Genomic DNA, 18,940 nt, shown 5'->3' with positions numbered 1-18,940 from the left:
AGCTTTGTGATTGCAGAACCATAGACTAAAAATATAATTACTCGCCTCTTTGAAAGAATTCTATTGATATCTGTGTCAGGAATGCAGTGATTTCGTAATTAACTAGCATTTACTTTTGGATAATTATTTTTAACTAGTTCTAGGCTTGTAAAGTTTAAATACAAGCTTGTTAGTCTAGACTATTAATTATGTTTCAATGTTGCTTCATATGAATATATGTACGTCTTTACATATTTCGAAATATAAAGACTAAGATTCGTAATGATGTTCTAGTTTAACTTACAAAATGAGAACTGTAATTTTGAAATACGCGTTGCATTTGTTTATGTAGCAAACGCGCATGCGTTTTGGATCACTTGCAAAATTGGTGCATCACGGTCGAACTGAACACTCTCCGACTCAGAATTTAGTCGCAACTTTATTCGTACGACAATGAACAGTATATTCAATAATACTAGGCTAACTACCTACATTTTGAGCTTTAAAATATAATAAAACATCGCCAAGATATAAGTTTTAAACTGAGATGGTCACTAACACTATCATTAGAACTTGAGACGGGATATTTACCATGTCCATTTACATACGTCTTATCTCAGATATCCCGCCTCAAGTTCTAACGATAACATCTCCAAGGTAGAATCAATCTCTATATCTCCCAAATTTTGTTCAAAAATAATGTACTTACCTATCAGCATATATATATTTTTTAAAATAAACACGTTCTTTAACACCATCAAATAAGTTACGGCCCTAATCTCATACAGTATTAGAGTGTCAAGAGGAATCATCAGTCACTTAAACTACCGACAAGTCAATACTGGGTGGTCAAAACATCATTGGTCAAGCTTTCACTAAACAAAATATACTAAAGCACCGACTGACAGCACATCAAGCTACCCTATTCTTGTTTAATGAATTTTCGAGCTTGTTGTACAGTCATAATGTTGAAAATCCATTGCCAAAGATAGTAGATACTGATGTTTATTAGTCTATAACAAACAAGTTACTTAATAACATGATGTAGACTAGAGACAGGTGTATACTTGTATAGTGACCTAAAGGTTAAGTGGCCAGTCTAAAGCACGAGGAAGCGAGTTCAGGAGCTCGTAGATACTTTCATTTATCTCCGTCATGATAGATGTATGGATAAGGAAAGTAAAGTGTACTGGATTTGTAACGGACAATACGTGATAAAAATTCAAGATTTTCTTACTATTATTGTAGGCATAAGATTTTAAACTGACGTGGTCACTAACACTATCATTAGTACTTGTGACGGGATATATAGTAGACATAAATATACGTGGTAAATATCCTGTCTTCTTGATACAATCTCTATTAGTTCATGTTCAAGGTTATGTAATATATATTCTGTACGTTAATATAGGAAAATCCTTTTGGATGTACCTAATATACGGTATTATACATAAACTAAAAGTAAAAGTATGAAAACCCGTAAACTAAAAGTATGAAACTAAACTTGCAAAAAATCGGAGTTGTGAATTGTGATTCAGACGAACCAAAGTTACAATTTATAACTTATTCCCTAAAGTTCTATAAAAACTCTCAACATATAATTGGAATTTTCCTAATAAACATTAAGTATGTGTTTAGTGTGGCGACATATAAGGCACAAGGACGCACACTATGTCTAAACATTAGACAGCTCGTTATAAACATATAATCGATACAAGTTGCAATAATTTTCGTCGCACGACATCACTAACGAAATAACCTTAGGGTCATCCCTATTTAATATGTACCGTATGTAAATATATTGTAAATCTATATTTAGTAGGTAAATATTTTTGGCAATACGAAACATTTAGCCATTAGGTCTATAAAATAGCTCTTTAAGTCAATTCTTTATAGGATAGCAAACGAAATATTTAGCCATTTTCTTAAATCTGATTACAAAGCCACTCAGGTCTGTAAAAGGGCTCTTTAGGTTAAGTATTTTATATTCAAAGGTTCCTTAGCAATTGGTATTTTGAGTCATAATTAACCAATGTTAAATATAATCTGGATCACATTAACATCAAACATTACAAAGAAATGAAGTAACATCAACTATTATTATTAAGTATTCTATACTACTTTCAACAATATTAATATTTTTAATTAACTTCTTTCATACGTAATAGTATTTCATAATTAACCCACAATACATAATTATATGTGTTAAGTGTTATTTAAACACATAAAAATGCTCATAAAGGCCCCGTTTAGGTGCTTAAATAACCAGTAGCTGGCGCCCGTGTCGAATTACGATGCAATGACAATTTGTTAATCGACTCCCATGTAACCGATTCTTTTCAATTACGATTTCGAAATCTCTTAAGAGAATTGATTTTCCAACAAAAAGACGACGAGTAAAAATCTATTTGGGAGAAAACCAATTAGATATCTATCTATCTATAGTGAAAACAAAATTGCTAGATAGTGATTGATACTACTACTAGTCTTAACGACTTACAACTTTAATTAAACGTTTATTTTTAGAAACAAACATCATAAAATAAATAAAAGTTTCTATATTTAAAATTGAAATCAATCAACATTGGACAGGTTCGCTCGTTCTTTCCTCTCAAGACCTTTAATGATTTTATACGTTGATTTATTACTTCCGTTCTCATTACTTACATATTATGGCAAAACAAAAATTAATAATTATTATTCTCATTCCAGGATATTAATAGCAGCGTTATGCTGCGCGTACGCGGCTGCGCTGTCGCCTATTGCCCCCGCGCACGTTGTGGGCGACAGCAGCGAATGTGCACTGTACCTAAACGGACCTGCGCGGTCCACAGCCTACGACTACAGCATCAACCTACTCAAGGGCAACTTGTAAGTACTATAACACTTTTCTCTCAAATAACGCAATACCTGACATTTCAATCGTTTAATTATTGCAATATTTAAGCCAAAAGTACTGTTATTTATTTGTGAAATTCAAGGTAAACCGTCGAAAACATAGCCCTTACGTACCTTCTGATATTTAGGTTAGATTTCATTTATCCAATGTGCAATAAAAAAAATCAGATCTATCAGATAAACATTACAAAATTGAACAAGGAAAGTTTTGTTTAAAGACAAAACATGCATACAGCCTTAGGGCAGACACGTTCAATAGTTTGTTAATGTAACAATATTGCTACGATCAACTTGTATCATTAATTCATGACCCACATAATAATGTGTACTACATATAATAATTTCATTCCGTATAGCAAATAAGGAATATTTCTCAACATATGTATATTAACATTAACGATGATAGATAGCTCTATTGCATGGCTATTAGGTCGCTTAAGTAAGCGGCAGTATGCGTACAAGTTGTACAACAGGGCCGCATCGTGTAGGTTAAGTGGGCCGCAGGCGGGGCCCATTGAAAAAGGAATCCAATCTTCAAAATTTTTAAGTGCGACCTCTTGTTCAATGCGATTTTTTTATAAGTAGTCATGTATCTCAACTGTGAAATATAATTTGAATATATTAGTAGCGTTTGTTGGTCCTATGGGCCCCAAGTGCGGCCCAAAAACATACATAGACGGGTACTACACCGACATATCGACAATTTAAATTGGTTGAAAATTACCATTTTTCATACATAATGTATGGGCTTACCTTAAACGACAGTTTAAACGTCTTTCAATCAGCTTTTGAAAAGTAGGTTTCATAGAGTGTCATAGTTAATTGATTTATCGCTTCGAAGTCATACAATCTAATAATGTTTAATTAAATTATGGCCCTTCACAAGCGTAACAATTTGAATTGATTTAAAGTATAAAATATTTTATTTTTCTCACCTCTTATTACATGGGACTTTTAACACAAATGGCAAAAAGTGGGTGTACATTGCATAGCGGCATTACGTGCCGTAAAGTGCATCTCTGCCTAAATTCGGGGATAAAAGGTTGGACGTTGCTATTTTGTTTGTTGTTCTTTTTTGGATTCAAATATATTTTGTATTTCTCTATAAACAAATGATATCTTAAAACCAGCCAACACACTACACAGACTGAGAGTAATTGCAGACTCCTTCTACATAGGAGTAGCTATTACGTAGATTGATCGGTAAAAGCCTGTAGACTACACATCTGTATCAAATTACCTTTAGAATGTCAATTTCACTGTCACTTGTCCCATCGAAGTTGTATTGGATGTCACGCTTTCGCGACCACTAGCTCTTCTATTATGATGTCTAGTGATGAATAGAATGCATTTATGTATATCATTCTAAAATGTAAATGCTCTCGAGATTCAACATTGATCTGACAAGAATGCGTACGACAAAACAGGCAAAATAAAATAAACAGTGTAATTTTGAGCACATAAGTTCATTTATTAAAAAAATATAAATAATAATTATCTACAGTCCACAGTCCCTGATAGTCCAGTCTACTGCTAAGACTAACACTTTCTCAATTTAGGAGGGATCTATACAACCTCTATATTGATTTATCTTTCCTCTGTAACTTAGATAATATCGTTTTGTTTGTTGACTTACTTATTCTAATTCATTTAGAATTACAACTTTTTATTGAAATCGCCTTTAGTTAAAATACTTATTGCCATTTAAAACTCATTTTTGTCTACAAAATACCAAAACAGTCTTACAGACTTTTGCACGCTAGACTGCAACGGTTGCAATGTCACCTCACTTGGTTGCGCGGGAGTATCTTTACTGTCTCCATTACGTCACGCGCCGGCGCAAACTTGACACACTTCCGTCCGCGACACACTTGACACTCACTTATCTTTCTCTACGATACGTGACAAATGATCTGACAAATATTATCCGCTCAACTGATAATTATTTGTTAAGTCAATGACCTTCGTGGAAGTCGTTTTGTTCGCATTGGTCTTTGTTATTTCTTTTTTCATGTCTATTATGTTGTTGAGTTTAGTTTTGGTAAATTATAAGCGGCTAGCTTCTGCCAGCTTTGCCCGCGTTTATCTCTGTCATAAAAAGTAGCCTATATGTTACTCCAGACTATAATCTACTCCAGTTCCAAATTTAATTTTGGTGCCTTCAGCCGTTTTGACATGTAGGAGTAATAAACAAATATAAAAACTTTCAAACTTATAATATTAGTAGGATTAACTGCAACATAAAAGTCCAATTTTTCTTTTCATCTGAATTCTTCCAGTAAAAGCACGTCAAACGCATTTTTAATCGACTAAATCAAGACGTTTAAGTAGTAACTGTTACTTGCCCCTACTTAAGTAGGAAGTTCGTTCAAGTCAAAAATCCTAACTTAGGATCCCGCACTGACTATGCAGTCACGTTTTTAATACCTATACTGAAAACAATAGATACTTTCTAGACTTCTAAATAACAATGCTCAATGTTCGGAACATCAAATTACATGAAGAGTAATCAGCTCTGCAATTATAGCAAAACGTATAATCATTTGTTGTCCGTACACTACCTACTCGGCAGTTTGACCTCTGATGGCGTAACCACGCAGATCTCCAATGCTTTCATCTGAACGAACCGAGGCATTAGCTAACTGACAGATCACATTCACTTTCAAAATCCTTTCGCTTAATTTGTTCGTACCTTTAGTACGGTTACGTCGCAAAATGGTGTATCCCATCACCATGGTAACGCTCCGTTAAAGAAAATTATGGTAGATGAACCTTTACCTGTTACAATGACCCTTTCAAAAGGCCTTTCGTACCAAAAATAATTAATGGAAGTACGAAATAAAAGCGGTAATTTTGTTTTCTTATACAATCCGCATTCGTTAATGTTGAATAACTTCATGTGTTTATGTACAAATAAGGTTGTATGTGTAACCTTCGGTTTGATTACTCTTGCCCGAAGCCATTCGGAGAAGAATTCAATCAATGGAAATTATAAACAATATCGGATAATTAACTGCATTAAGCCCTTATTGGTCTTGCTGAATGGGATTGGCCAAAAAAAAAACACGTACCATTAACTTCAGACACCAGAACTACTACGAGCATTTACTTAAAACAATATTTCATAAGAACCCAAATGTAAAATGCAAATGTTTTCTCCGTCTAGACAAGTTTCGTCAAACAAACTGTTAAATAGAAGCTCTAATGCCTCAACAATCGTCGCGTCGTCAATCAGGCACGAACACATTGATCATCGCAAACATTGTCAGTCTGTGCGTCCGTATAACGGTGTGACCTGTTCCCAGTACCTTCTCAGTTTGTCTAGCACTCGGTCACCTCTTGACAATATCGAGGCAAAACGGTAAACCAGTCGCGAACCCATCATAATCACTGCTAAGCAAAACGGCAATCAAAATACCGAAGATATTTTATCGATTCCAAGAATAAGAGACATCTCACGCACGGTACCGGCTGGCCTACGTGTTTTAAATTCTTTTGTTAACAGAATATGTGATGCAAACCGGTATAGACGTGCTTAGATCTTAATGTTTCAATAACTGTGTAGTCAACCCGAAATATTAGGAGGATAGGTAGTAGTATATGTAAACCGATATCAGAGCTGCGGACTACCTAGCGGGTTTACTGAGGCCCCGGCTCGAAGGGCAGTCAGTAAGAGACAAGGAGTGTCAGACAATTCCTATCGCCTCGCCCATGGCGGGAGAAGCCATTGGATAACTTTAACCCTCAAAAAAAATTAAATCAATAACCAACATTCTAATAATATTGTGAAATATTGATTCACTTTAGTGGTTCAGAGCATAATATGGGCGCCATTAAGGAATGTGCACACTGCACTACGAGTGGGAGAGATTGAGAAAGATGAGTGGGTTCAAAGAATTAAATTCCGTTCGTCTACCACATAAAAGACAGTATTTAGCCTTAGGCTAATAATACTGAATGTAGGTAGATACTTAAGGCGTGTAGACAGCTTGGTGCCAACTGTGGAGTATCAAATTTAATTTACTTTCTATTTCGAAATGAATGTTCGATAGTCAACATTCAAGTATTACAAAATGCATCATACTGGTCTAGTTAAAATGATAATAATTTTGACTAAAAATCACGGTTTACTCACGTAAATTAATAGAGAAAAGCTCTACTAGTTTCGAGTCACACAGAGACTCTTCATCATGACCACCTTGCGCAGACGCGGTGACGTCGCGCAGCCTACTCGCTACTCTAATAATTAATTTACGTGAGTAAACCGTAATTATTAGTTAATTTAGTATGTCTCACGATAGGAATTATAAAGATATTCATATTAACGCAGAAGACTTATTCTAGCCAAACTTTAGTTCTTAACTCTTCGTCACTAAAACCAAACAAAAGCTGCCTCTATACACATTGATTTACTCCACATGATTACAAGAGCACACAAGAAGATGCCCAGTCATCGACCAATCAGGTTAACAAAACAGATGTTAAACAACCGTTAACCACACATCTTAATATTCGCGTATCGCAAAACCAGCGTAACGGCTTCATAGGTCTTTTGCAATGTGAGACATAACATAAATACGTACAGACGACTACAGATCAAGGTAAAAACAACCAGTATAAACTGACCGTTGAATGTGAGCAAAGATCATATAAAGGGAGACCAAGATAAACTGGTTGTGTATAGCTTGATGAGTCAAAGGCTCAGTAGAAAGGCTTGATGATGGGAATCGAAGAGCCTCAGTAATCTGTATCGTGGACTCGTGGACGTGGGAACATTTCGTTTGGTAACCACTAACTACCGTCAATACGTGCAAACATGTCGTTATTGCTACACGATGTAAAACAAGTCTTTAATTAAACGGTGTCAAGATTCGTAGATTACGGTTTACGATGCTCTTTAGAATGGAATATAAAGTATTTTACTGTATACTCTGTGTTTTAAGGAATCTTATGTCTGATGATGATCACACGGTCTTTAGTTTCTTTCTATTTGTAATAGGCGCTATTGTAAAATGCTGTGAATTTAAGGTTTCGTTTGGTAATACAGAAATATGTAGAACATGCAAAATTGTTAGCAATAACAGGAAAAAATATTGGAATTAAGTATGATAGTATTAAAATATAGTTTTTCTGATAAGGGAAAATCATTCAAAGACTTCTCCTGCCTTAAGCGAGGCGAGAGTGAGTGTCAGTCTCTTACTAAATAAAAACCACCCCGTTCCAACTCCCGCTTCGAGCCACCCGGAACCTCGGTTAGGTCATCCACTGTTTGTATTTCTTACTTATCCTACTAAAAGTACCAGTCTATACACCAGTACCGAGACTTGCAAAGATATCTACGCTCCAAATCTAGTATCATCGATTCTACCAAAACAATTCTGAATAAGTTTTACGAAACACAACAATGAAAGCTATTTTCTAATAGATACAATAACAATTTGTTGTCCGACATAACAGTTCATGTGATATCAGAAACATATAATTATGTAAATATATTCAGTCTTGTGACTCGAAACCGGAACAAATCTGAGATAATAATACAATTTACGACTATCTGTGTTTATAGTGAACACACGAGTGTGGATGGTTCCGTTTATTGTATTCATATTTTATATTTATTGTTAACTAAAATGGTCTTCCATTTGTCGTCAAAATAAACCTCTAAACATGAGAAACTTTCGAAGTACGAGTATTTGTATTTAACTTTAATACATATCTTGGGGTTGTGTCCTGTCTTTGGATCGATGGGAATATAGTTACGGTCTAACTGCAACAGTTGTAAAGAAATAAAGATTGTGAATTAAGATGTCTCTTTTTTGAACATTAATTTTAATTAGTTCAGACAGGCGTTTTTTTTTATTGTCCCTTATGCCTTGTTCGCACTACGCTAGTATTTTAATCAAGTAGCGAAATACATAGTAGCTCTATATTATTTCTATCCCAAAATGTAGTCTATGTTTCAACTCCATCGTTATCTAGCTTAATTTAAGCACAAGAAATGCAATTTCGCAAAGATATCGTTTCAATATTTAGCCAAGGAACCCAAAACTAGTAAAATTTTTTTAGGAGGCGCTAGATGATAGTGATTTCCATATTATTATGTATTTTTTGCGCGTGACCACTTCCGTGCGTACTATGAATATGCGATCAGTATTTTTTGGCATAATGACTACAGTCTGTGACATCATTTCATATCATTGTAAGAAGAATTAAGAAATAACATATTTTAAATATTTCTAACAATATCAGTGTTTACTGAATTTATTTTGAGGTGGAAAATCATCCAATAGCTTCTCCCGCCTTTGGCGAGGTGAGAGACTAAAAACCAACTCCGTTCCTACTCCTGCTTTTCGAGCCAGAGACGGACTGCCTAGCGGGTTAATTCGCCCACTCGCTAGGCAGTCCGCAGCTCCAGCTGAAGCTAAGGCTTAATGTAACATGACTTAGCGACTAAACCAGTCGCTAAGTGATGTCCACAGTCAAAATTGTCTTTTAGAAATAATTTTTTATATAACACTAAATCTATCTCCCAAAACTATCTTATTCTTTAAAAAATACAAAACTTCTAACATCAAACAATTGGCAAATCGAAGCAATTACAATCTCCTTTGTTTAATCAGTTAATAACAGTTCTAAACTTCTCACAAACCGTTTCACGTAATATTTCATTTGTTTCTCCAATCTAGAAAGGTAACGAGCAGTTTTATATCGAGCGAAACATCTTGTAGAGATGTTACCAAATATCAGAATCATGTGAAAACACTTAAAACATGTTGAATAACGACGATTACTATCACATTAGTTAAGTAACCATTGGCCTTAGATACGTTTAAGTTGCGATCAGAAGTAGGCCACGAGGCCACTCGCAAATAAATGTGTATTTTGTTTTGATATCGAGTAAGTTACTGCTGCTAATTATATGGAATGTGCGTAGGAAATGGCCGCTTGCATCACCTCTAAGTTCATCGTGAAGTACTTTGTGATGAGCGCTGTTTGAAGCGGTTGATGTGTTTTATGTTGCTTGTGCGTGTTACTGTGTTGATTTTAGAAAAGGGTAATAAAAAAAGATCTGAGGATTAATGTGAAATTCATACACTGCACACTGAGTAATCCTCAATGATATTCATGAATTCATACATTTTAAAATTGTTCTATGTAAAAAGATGCCCTACCAATCTTTGACAAGTTTAAGTATTAAAGATACATAAAAAAATTTTCGGAGAAATATAAACCTCCTCCTTTTTTTAAAGTCAGTTAAAAAGTAAACTATAGGTACATGTTTTGATACAAACTTACTTGTAAACATTAATAAAAACAATGACATATCTTTATCATAAAACCGCATTCACCAAAAATGGTGCGACAACTGTCAACACATGCCAGCAGTATTTACTTTAAAATTAAATTATAGAAAACGTTCCACAGCACACAGAGCAATAAACTTTATGGCGCAAAGCAATTAAACGTGTTTTTTTTTTGTTTCAGCGGATATGAAGGACAGTCCAATTGCATCACATACGAAGCCATCAATCAAGCTTATCTTGAAGCCAGAAACAGAATCTGTAAGTATTAAAATAATATACTCGTACGTTCATATTCACAAGTCGTAAATTTTTAAAATTTATTTTTGGTAAGGCATGAATAGACTTCATAATAATTCTTACTTAAAGTATCCATGTATATGATAATTGATACCATAGTTAAACGTAAGTAATCAGAAATGATAAAATTTACCAATTTTTTGGTCTAATACTTATATTTTTATAATAACGACTATCGTGAGACATATTAAATTAACTAAAAATCACGGTTTACTCACATAAATGAATGGAGAAAAGCTCTACTAGGCTGCGTGACGTTGTCGCGTCTGCGCACGCTGCTCAAGAAGAAACTGCTTTGCTGAAGAGTCCCTCTGAGACTCGAAAGTAGTAGAGCTAAGTAAATCGTGATTTTTAGTAAGTCTAATACTTATTTGTTAAAGTCTAAGAAAGAATAAAGAAACATGTAAATTCTGTAAAGAAAATATCACAACTTCACATAGTATAATTTCGGTAAAAAGAGGCAGTTTCAACAAATTATGCCATCTATGTATAAAACACGCAAGTCACATTACCGAGACATAATTAAGTGCGTGACCCGGAACACATCTTTCCTCTTATCATCATTTTATACGAAACTTTCGACTTATAATAATACAGTTATAACATAATACATAACACTAGATACTGTTTACATCATCGAATCAAAAATGTATTGCGAAGTCATCCTTCGATGTACAAAAATGTTATTTAAACTTTGACAATTCTAATGTGAAGGGGGCAAACGTTTAACCTTACATTAAATATTAGTATTGAGAAATCATGCAAACCAAAATAAATACACTGTCTTTTGAAAGTTTTTTGATCAGTACAATGCCAATGTGTTTATTTTTGGCTAGTAATAAATTGTATTCTCTGGTCTACGGATTTGGCATTAACCGTCGAACTTAGAGTCATTTAATGGTCACTTAATCCGGTCCTTAGCAATTGTTTTCGGAACAAAATCGTTACTAAGGAATAGTTTATGTAATCATTAAATGTCTCTGAGTATGGCAGTAAGTCTTAGTCTTAACCAAATTAGATAGAATGCCAGTTAATTGAATTGTCGTCTGTCCTTCAGTGTTACAATGCATTTTGTTATACATACTAATATTAAAGACTTTTGTAGACCTTTCGAAGCACAGAATAGTCAAATTGTTACGTGATAGGTAGTAAAACACATATTTTATTAAAGTTCCTTCAGATTTATCATGAAAATGTTCACAATATAGTTTAGAGTCTGAGAATTAATACACTCCAATATCTCTTTTATCCTTACAGTGGTCACACTACCAAAAGGAGATTGGAAGGCTGAACATTTCGCGAGCGTTGGCGAGCTCATTCTAGACATATCCATCAACCTGGCCCGAAGGTGAGTACAATTACAATGACATTAACATCCATTGCTGTGTTCAAAACTACTTTCTACATTCGTCTCGACTTAATGTCAACAAAGGTAAACTAGACAGGATTTACAGCGACCTTTCGGACAATTCAGGTACAAAGTCATGGATTCTCATTAACATTAATTATAATCATTATAATTTCCGAGCAAACTTTCATTCGGCATTCACCTACTGAACCCTGTTTTGCGAGGCTGTACGTGATTATCCTTACACGAGTTTTAATTGAAAACAATAAACACGAATTCACAAGGCTGATCTTCTTTCAAATCCGCTCCTTTTGTCTTCTCTGTCAATTTGCTCATGGCCACCGTCCACTCACGACGCGGAAAGATATCAGCACACATATCTATTGTACCATATATCGCACTTAATCAACTATAGCATTTATTATTTAAGTATCAAGGACCTAATTCTCAAGTCATGATCGCTTCGTATCGAATCGCATGGTACTCGTGTGACCAAACGCGATCGTGCAGCGGTAAAATGATCGTTTAATTTGAAACCTTAACCGCAACAATATAATAGATATACTCGCTGACAGATTTGACATTGTACAAATATGGATAAAATAAATAGACAATTAGAATTAAATATTTGAATACATTAAATAAAAACTAGTTAGTCCAAAGCACTAAACGCAATGTCTAACAACAAAACAAGCCTTAATGTTCTCAAGCTTGTAGCTGCTCATTGAAACGGTTGTTAAACTTGTTAAACCCAAGCCTTGATCTTACCGTTGTCGCCTACGAGGTGTACTGACCTTCGTAGTGAATGTCCTGTGCAAATGTCATCTTGACTCATTAGCGATAACCGGAGCAGCTGACTCACCGCCACTTAGTAAGTACGTCATAGTCGGTACTGGCGCGGAAGAGAGCGAGAGTGGTCTCAACTCCTTTGTACATCGACAACCCTAGCTACATCGAGAGTTACACGAAAACCACTCTTACCACTCCACAATAAAGTCTTTTTCAAAGCCATGAACTTGCGGTTGACTCTTTAGCTTTATGTCTACGAGTTACACGTTCACTTCCTCAAGTGATAGTAAAGGGCGATTATCGAATAGATTGGCTTCAGTGATCGATCATCATTACTCGTTTGAAAGGTGATTTTGTATTGTAAAGTTCGCAATTAGGTTTGGCATTAATGAGTAGCAGCTCTACTTTATAGGAATTAAGGTAGTATTACGTAGTGTTAAAGTTTAGTTATATAAAAGCTACTTCACTATTCGTTGATAATGTGGACATGTTTGTTTTACATGACAATGCCTTATCTTTAAAATAAAATTTTACCAGCTTTATTGTACAAGATGTCAGTAAAAGTACTTTTTAGCCCTTTTTATCTTTTACTCTAGTGATGCTTTAATTTAGAGTCGTTTAAAATAATGTCATAAATCAACTGGAGCTTATTAATGCAGTGAACAATCTACCCCTTCTCAATCTTCCCAATTCCCGATTCATCAATAACCCTTAAATTGCTAAACCTCAAAATCACTTATAATGCCTCTGATGTTTTGGATGTCCGTGGGCAAAGAGGATTGCTTACTATCAGATGATCCTTCTGCCCGTTTACCGGCTTTTAACATAAAAAACAAAAGTAATCGTTTTTGAAGAAAAATTGGTAATTAGAAGCCAGGAGCTTGTGCATATTTGCACCTTAGGTAAAAACGTTTTGTCTTGCGTTCCTTATATGTATTTTTATATGCAATCTCAAATTCAAATATTTGTTCTAATTGGTGTAAAACTAATTTTCAATGCAAATCATTATCAATCAGTATACTTATATTAAGTGATTTAACAAATTTTATTGCATGTTGCGACATCCGTGAAGATTACATGCAAATTTTAATTAATACAAGTAAGACAAGGTCGGATGGATGGGCGTATCTATCTACTTATACTAAGATAAAAATCCGTTTGTTAATACGAGTAATGTATGTATCTTTTAGAGCTTCATTTCAAATATCTTGAGAAACTGGGCGTTGAAATCAACGATTTGTATAATGATTTATGTCTAGTCTTAAAATAGCTGTAAGGTTGCTTGTTTTAGATGCAGTAATATATCGTAACATATAATATTTTAATGGTTGCATGTAAATTACTAAGTGGGTGGGAATTTGCTTGAGAGACAGATTCTTATATGTAAGTACAAGTGCTTAATGAAGTATTACAGGAAATTGAATTTGCATTACGTTTTTAATTAATTATTATATTTATGTGTGTGAGCTGTCAGCGGTAGTTTTTATTAGATAGTGATAATGTTGTTTTGTATATTCGAAAGCTTGCTAATATTTCCGTGTTACCTAATAACTAATGAGTATTTCTGAGAAAATATACTTAGAAAATAATCGAGAGATACTTACATACTTTCGTATACAAAATTAGGTGTTTTTCCACCAAAATGTGCTATGTGCAATGTGCACATAGCTTAGCACTGGTGGAAACGTACTCAGCTAAGCTTTTTTTTTATATGGAAATGTTTGGCTTCCTTCTATCGATACATCGCATACTCGAGCTGCGCATCTTCCTCGTACAGCTACATAGTTTAGTAGGTATCAGTGGAAACGGTCACATACATAGTTTCACAGCATAGCTATTTCACATAGCTACATATTACATCTCTGGTGGAAAAGCACTCTTATGCAGGAGTGCAGATCTGCGCGAGACACAATGTGTTTTCTATTGTGTCTCTTATACCTGCAGACGAAAGGTTAGACAACAATTCTATAATCAAGTAGGTACAATCTTTAGCTTAACTAAGTATAGACAGAAGGAAAGAACTAATTGAACTAGTCGATTGCATAATAAAACGTGTTTATCTCTATAGCTTACATCCTATTTCTTCCTTACATTGAACATTAATGCCCATACTAAAATTTATCGTTGCGTATCATCTCGAAGGTTATTGAACAAAGAATTTAATTCCATGTCTGCTTGTCTGCTCTGATTGACGGATCTAGGTCGATATTAGTTACTCGTATTGTTTCATTGTAGCTTGTCAAGCAGCTACTGAATAAGTAAGTATCGAATGATCGATATAGATTACGATTTAATTACGAACTCATTTAATTTAATGATTTAAAGTGGCATTGAAATGTCATAGGAATTTTGTGGAATGTTTCTTTTTTCTTTATTGTTTTATTTTCAGTTGGAAATTACTATAATACTTTCGGTTGTAGGCAAAGTTAATTCTGATGGGATATCGCTGCAGCAAATATTTTTAAATACTAGCTAAAAGTGCAATAGTCAGATAATGTCAACAAAAATAAAAAATATGTTACAGTTTGTACTTTCCTCTAAAGAACAGACAAAGAAGATCTGATTTAAAAGTAAATTAAAAATGCCTTACCTACTCGTTTATGCAATGCACGGTATTCTGCAGCACAATTTAATAGAAAACGTTCACTTCAATATGAATAGGTGGACACTGAAAAACTAATTTGTAGCAAACTATTTTTACCTGTTTCTTGTCATCTTACGACAATAACTTTGTTGCGATTATAATCTTTAAAAGAGAGCAATTAGGTTACATAATTTAATGGCACACCGTCTACTGTTGAACACTTAATTTTGTATGAAGATGGTGCCATGATAAATGCACATTAATTTGTATGGCCAATTCAACTTTGCCCAGATATAATACAATTTTGAAGATACTGGTGGTAAAATATAATATGATATGATATCTGTATATAATATTTGTACAATAATCATTTGAAATGAAAGGCAAGAAAAAATCCACAAATGGTAAAAACATATTTGATAATACATATTTAATTTTCATAAATGTATGTAATTAATACATTTTAAATATTTTATATAGTTATTGTCTTATTCAGTCAATGACCTTATAAAAAAAATTAAATAGCTATCATTAAGAATCGAATCAGCCATTCTTGAGTATTGTTTTAACATAAAATGCAAAGAATTTAATCAGTGGGTGTCATATTATTTTTATTACACTTTTAGAGTTCAAATCTCTGTTATGGAGATTTTAAAGTCCTAAAGCATGCATACTAATATCGTAAAATTGATATTGAAGGGAAAATTACGCTCACATAATTCTTTTACGTAATTTTATTGTGAACTTGTAACGTCTTTGTGATGAAACTTTCCAATTATGTTATACAACGTACGTAACGTTATAAAAATAGATTTTCTGTGAATCTTTTATATGATTTTTTATCTATAAATGTCAATCTATATTAAGATTATGTGCACTTATGCAAGGTACTGAAATATATTTATCTATATAGTAAAAAATAATTGCTGTTCGTTAGTCTCGCTAAAACTCCAAAACGGCTAGACCAATTTCGCTTCTGCTTCTGCTCGCTTCTATATTCGTTTTTGAATTATTTGTGGAAGTCAGGGAAGGTTTAAAAGGTAAGATAAAATTTTTGCCCTAGCACCTAGCTAGACATACCATGACAAGTAGGACATACTATTCTAGATCATCTAATATTTACTCTAATGACTAATGTTACATGCCAATATGCATACTAATACATAATCTAACAATCTTTGGCAATCTAAAGGTCAGTGCCTAATCACAGTAATTATCATTTCAGTTTGTTCAAATGCGCACATTGTGCACCCTTGAAAGTCATGGAAATGTCTGGAATTCGATGTATGATTAAAGTGTAGAAAATAATTCTATTTAATACTTGATGTTATTTCGTCAATAAAATAAACACTAAAAAATCTTCAAAATATTTCATGCGTTTTAGCCATACCAAATTAACCAAAAAATCATGGTTTGCTCACGTACATTAATGGAGAAAAGCTCCACTAGTTTCGAGTCACAGAGGGACTCTTCATCATGAGCAGCGTGCTCAGACGCGGTGACGTTTAGTCACGCAGCCTACTGTAGACTGCATGAGTAAAGCGTGATTTTTTAATTAATTTATTTCATGCGTAATTTTAATTCAAGTTCCGAACATTAAAATGCCTAAAATACACTAGTTTAATACTTTTGTTCCGTATCCACTTCTGAATTTATAAAGGCTTGCAGATATTTATAACTATTACAGAATAAAAAATATGCATTGACGTGGCAATTAATATTAATTCATTCTAATCTAATTGGTACGAAATCTTCGTGCAAAACTAACATATCTGGCTCGAATGACCTAGAGCACATTGTCTTACATTAAATTTAATTAAAAACCAGTACATGGGTGCCTTGAACTACATCATAGTGGGTAACATTTGACCTTTATTGCTATGGAGTAATAGCGTATAACACGTATTTTACGTAATCTCTAACTAAATAGTTGATATTACGATTGTAGGTGCATTTTTTCAATGATAAATTCGTTTTTTTGACAGCGTAAGTAATGTGCTTTAAGCTTCTAATTTTGTTAAAAACCGTTATCAGAGGAAATTATCCTTTTATAAAAAATAATAGGAATGCCATCAAATGTTACTTCAATAGACATGAATTTTATTTAACCAAATTGTCTGTCTTGGATTTTTTAAATCTTTTCATTATCTAAGTATACAATATTTTATACGTTTAGTCATAGGTTGGCTTTTTCTAGCTCTAGATAAGTATCCATACTAATTTAGATAGGTAGGTATATACTACTGTACCTATCAAAGTTAAAACATATAAGTATTGATCCGGCATCTCAATGATCTTATACCGTCAAGGATCCTGTTAATTACGTACTGCATATGTACCTATATCATATATCAATGTCACTAACTATATACCTAATATCACGACAAAAACCATATAAATGACCCAATTAAAATGATCTCATAGCAATTTAAACAGTCATTAATTGAAGCTGTATCATGTTCATAAATGGGTATATTCAAAAAGTATTTTTGTTGTCTTTGAATAAACCTTGGCATTTGAATATCCGTTACCGATATTATTGCAATAATTGAACAAATGTATTGTGAAGTGTATCAATCAATTAGTTTAAGTATTTTTTGTTGTTTAGTCAGTTATGAACGGTTATGGCTTCCGACAGCACGTTTGTTCCTTGGTAATTGTTATTAGATACGCCAGATTACTTATACAACTTTTTTGGTGAGACCTTTTCTAATTGTTCTAATTTGCGATTTCTTTTTGTAATCGACAGACGATTTAGTTATGTATTTTTGTACTTGGTAAATAGGTATTTTAGATTAATGTAGATCAAAATCTTGGTGCAGTTTTTTTCTCAAATTAATGCGTCTGACGTCACATCGCAATAAACAATGACAAATAACAACTTCTAAGTAAGGATACTAATCGTCAACAATTAAATTAAGTATAATAACAATACCCATTTGGATATATTCAGGCGACAAACTTGGATACTAATGTATGCAAAAACTCGAATTAGTAACGAAAACATCATCAACAGCCATAAACTATTATCTCCAAACAAGTGCAGACAAATAAGGATTTTTATGAATAAAAACTATAAGAGCTTTAACTACACACATACATATATGAAGTTTCTTTTCCAAAATTTACATTGAATTTTCTACTTTAACAAGACGAATGAGATATCAATTTACTCTACCCCTATAACTTTTCCATCACATACGAAATCTAAGATAATTTTCTTTTTTTCTCAGGTACGGTCTTACATACGAGGAGATTGAGAAGGGTCTGCCGCTCATTGACACCTCCCGCACCCTCATCCGCGAAGTATGTCCACCAGTGTTCTCTCACGTGGAGTGCCGCGCTGGCAAGTACAGGAGGTTCGACGGTCTCTGCAACAACCTGCAGAACCCTACCTGGGGCGCTACCATGGCTCCCTTCCAGAGGTAAATAAATTAATATATTTTAGCACTACATTATTACTATATGAGCAGCTTTTGGTACTTATAGTTACTATAAAATAGAATCAGGCGTTACTTTGTGGAAATCCATTAAAATTTGTCATCAGTTACTATTTTCCATTTATAAAATTTCCATAACAGCCTTCTCGAATTCCACCATTATGCAATTAAAAACAAAACTGTAAAATGTAACGAATAAATACAATATGACTCATATATTGGAATGTAATTTCATAACTTCCTATTTAGTTAACCATGAACGAAAAACATGCGATTTTTTGTAGTATAGAATAAAATAATT

At 33.7% G+C, this 18,940-nt stretch overlaps 1 protein-coding gene across 1 annotated transcript in view; it reads left to right on the top strand.

Annotated features, from left to right (window-relative positions):
• LOC118269934 (peroxidase) overlaps positions 1 to 18,940 on the top strand; it is a 36,513-nt gene that overhangs the window by 10,097 nt on the left and 7,476 nt on the right. The window contains exons 2-5 of the mRNA XM_050706905.1: positions 2,692 to 2,850; positions 10,363 to 10,439; positions 11,736 to 11,826; positions 18,433 to 18,624. Coding sequence (XP_050562862.1) covers positions 2,692 to 2,850; positions 10,363 to 10,439; positions 11,736 to 11,826; positions 18,433 to 18,624 — 519 coding nt within the window. The remainder of the gene's footprint in view (positions 1 to 2,691; positions 2,851 to 10,362; positions 10,440 to 11,735; positions 11,827 to 18,432; positions 18,625 to 18,940) is intronic.

Source organism: Spodoptera frugiperda, chromosome 30 (assembly GCF_023101765.2).
Source record: "Spodoptera frugiperda isolate SF20-4 chromosome 30, AGI-APGP_CSIRO_Sfru_2.0, whole genome shotgun sequence".
Taxonomy (NCBI): Eukaryota; Metazoa; Arthropoda; class Insecta; order Lepidoptera; family Noctuidae; genus Spodoptera; species Spodoptera frugiperda.
This window is presented reverse-complemented; position numbering and strand designations above follow the sequence as displayed.